The 2,500-nt window shown below is 30.5% G+C and overlaps 1 protein-coding gene across 25 annotated transcripts in view; it reads right to left on the bottom strand.

The window, feature by feature from the left end:
- LOC122248791 (cytokine receptor) overlaps nucleotides 1-2,500 on the bottom strand; it is a 100,781-nt gene that overhangs the window by 46,731 nt on the left and 51,550 nt on the right. For 16 of the 25 annotated variants that reach the window (XM_043009091.2, XM_086547432.1, XM_086547431.1 and 13 more), the window contains 3 exons: nucleotides 1,830-1,972; nucleotides 1,573-1,699; nucleotides 1,296-1,434 (listed from right to left, as the gene is read on the bottom strand). In XM_043009091.2, coding sequence (XP_042865025.2) covers nucleotides 1,296-1,434; nucleotides 1,573-1,699; nucleotides 1,830-1,972 — 409 coding nt within the window. The remainder of the gene's footprint in view (nucleotides 1-1,295; nucleotides 1,435-1,572; nucleotides 1,700-1,829; nucleotides 1,973-2,500) is intronic. The other 9 variants (XM_086547439.1, XM_086547441.1, XM_043009100.2 and 6 more) reach the window with 1 other exon arrangement.

Raw genomic sequence — 2,500 nt, 5'->3', positions numbered from 1 at the left:
ATCTAATAGTTATTCCTTCTTCAATCCCCTTATTCTTTTATCGCTAAACTTCTCTTGAATTTCCTGACAATACAAAGAGTGAATTCTTTATGTGATACTTTGGGCAAACAATCCTAGACAATAATTCATATCATTCAGTTTCCACCTAACATTTACCTAGAAAATATTCTTATCCTAACTGACTAGTTTTCACAAAATGCGTGCATGACACTAATGAAAAGTTACAAAAAAATAAAAGCTAAAACATAAGCACATTAACTAGCGTCTTATTTTGTCTTAGTCATACAATAAGATTTTCTACATCTCACCAGTCTACAAATAAAGCATTTTACACTCTTTTTGGTCAAGAGGTCTTTTCAAGTCAGTGTAAAATTACATGAATTTTGAGTTGTCAATCACAAAAAACACAAATCATTCTCTATTCAAAATCTTCATTCATTCACATTATATTCAACAAATAAATTTAAACAAAATTGCAAGACCACACTCTAAATAAGGAACCTACACTTTTACATCATTATGCTCATTTTATATGTTAACAAAAACAAGGATAAGCAAACTAAAAAAAACTGCTGTTAGTAACACAAATAGGAAAAATTACTATTAACAACTGCCTGCTTTGGATTTGAATTGCTCAACTATTAACTTTAAGTCATCACTAACTTTTGTATTTTGTTCTGTAAGTGTGACTTAAGGCATCATCAGCAATGATTAATTTCTATTTCCTATGCTTGAAAATAGCATTAAAAATCACTGACTAAATAATTAGTATGAATATAAAGCTACAAGCAAGCTATAAATCACAGACCAGAAAAGCAAAAAGAACAAATAAATACACATTTTCTTCTTTAAATTACAAATACCAAATGAGCATAATGACATAAAATGGATTACTTTCCTTAACTTATGCAAAATAAATTATGTAGGAAGAAATTCCAATTCCTATTTTTGACTAAAATTAAATTTACTCTCTCTATATCATAATATTTCTGATATAACCTGAATAAAAAGGTATCTTAAGATCAAACAAAATAAACATTTAAAAAGTGTAATACTAAATGCATATATTTAAGTATCCGAATTTTATATAGTCACTACACTAAGCAAGAAACTAAAAAAGAGCTAGAAGGTAAATTACATTGCTGCAAAAAAAACTAAAACTAAAAGCAAATATAGTGCCCCTATTCCCCGAGATGTGATATTATTTTTCTTTCTATACTACACTACATCTCAGTCTAAATGGAAAAAAAACTAAGCTTCCCTTCCTATTGCTCCCTGAAGCGCAAAAAGCATACCTGGTATCTCGGAAGCCAGCCACAACATACGTTAAATAGTATTTGACTGCTACTGGGTTTTGCGGCTCGACCCACGAACAGTTCAACTGTTCCCAGTTTTTGGAAATACATGTCATGTTCTGAACATCCTGTGGTGGATCTGAAAGACAAATTTATATAATATTTACTAAAAAGTACATTACCAAATTAAATTATATTCAAGGCTTTCCACAGCATGTTGAAATACAAAATACAAAACAAAGAGGTATATAAACTTTCTGAAGCAATTAAAACTTACATCCAATGTTGACTTTCCTCTCACACAAAAATTTTGTTTCATCCTTGTAGGTCATCATACACTTCAATTTGTAATCTATCATTTCATCATGTTGAACCACCACTTTGATTGCTGAACTATTCAACACCTGTAGAAAAGGGGAAAAACGTCAATACTTAATTTGCCAAGTTTGGCACTTAAAATATAAAAAAAACTAATAAAAGATGCAAAATTGGACTCACTGATATCTATCACAACCAAGCACTCACTAAGCATACCTCATGCGGGATTTTGAAACGGTCAACCTCTGACCAATGTTGGAAGTACACTTCACTAACATTGACACGTTTTGGGTCAAAGAGGCAGTAGGCTTCATAGGAAGATCCAACTTCACGATTGATATCCCCAACTGGTCTAATGGCTGCAAAAAGATAAACAAAAAACACATGACGTACCAACATACACAGTAAAAATTTATACCTTTCATACAATATCCTTTCTGGTTGTAACTGTTCTACAACTAAAACTTAGTTGTATTAGCTATTTTCTTGAGTAATTGAAAGTGACCTCATCCATGGAATTGAAATATCATGAATGTTACCTAGATATGTAAATCAGAAGAAAAATTTAAAGTATTTACAAAATTTAAGTATATCAGTTCAAAGCATCAAGAACAATTAACATTAATGGAATGTACTCTCTAACCTGATATCAGTAAATAGCAATATATAATAACTCCAATCACTGTTACATCTAGCAAGTGTAAAAACTTTTTTATTGCCGATATATATTTCAGTTTCTTCTTCTTCTTCTTCTTTTTGCAGAATCTCTCAATCAAATTAGAAATTAACATTTCTCTTTTTCTATTTTTGTCTACAACCAAAACTTACAATTAGCAGTGAAAACATCTCAAGGTTTTCAGTATGGATAGGTTCTTCTCATGCAGAAA

Source organism: Penaeus japonicus, unplaced genomic scaffold, assembly GCF_977035675.1.
Source record: "Penaeus japonicus unplaced genomic scaffold, GWHDUDI00000001_assembly GWHDUDI00000019, whole genome shotgun sequence".
Classification (NCBI taxonomy): Eukaryota; Metazoa; Arthropoda; class Malacostraca; order Decapoda; family Penaeidae; genus Penaeus; species Penaeus japonicus.
The sequence above is the reverse complement of the archived record's forward strand: the minus strand, read 5'-3'. Positions and strand labels throughout refer to the sequence as shown.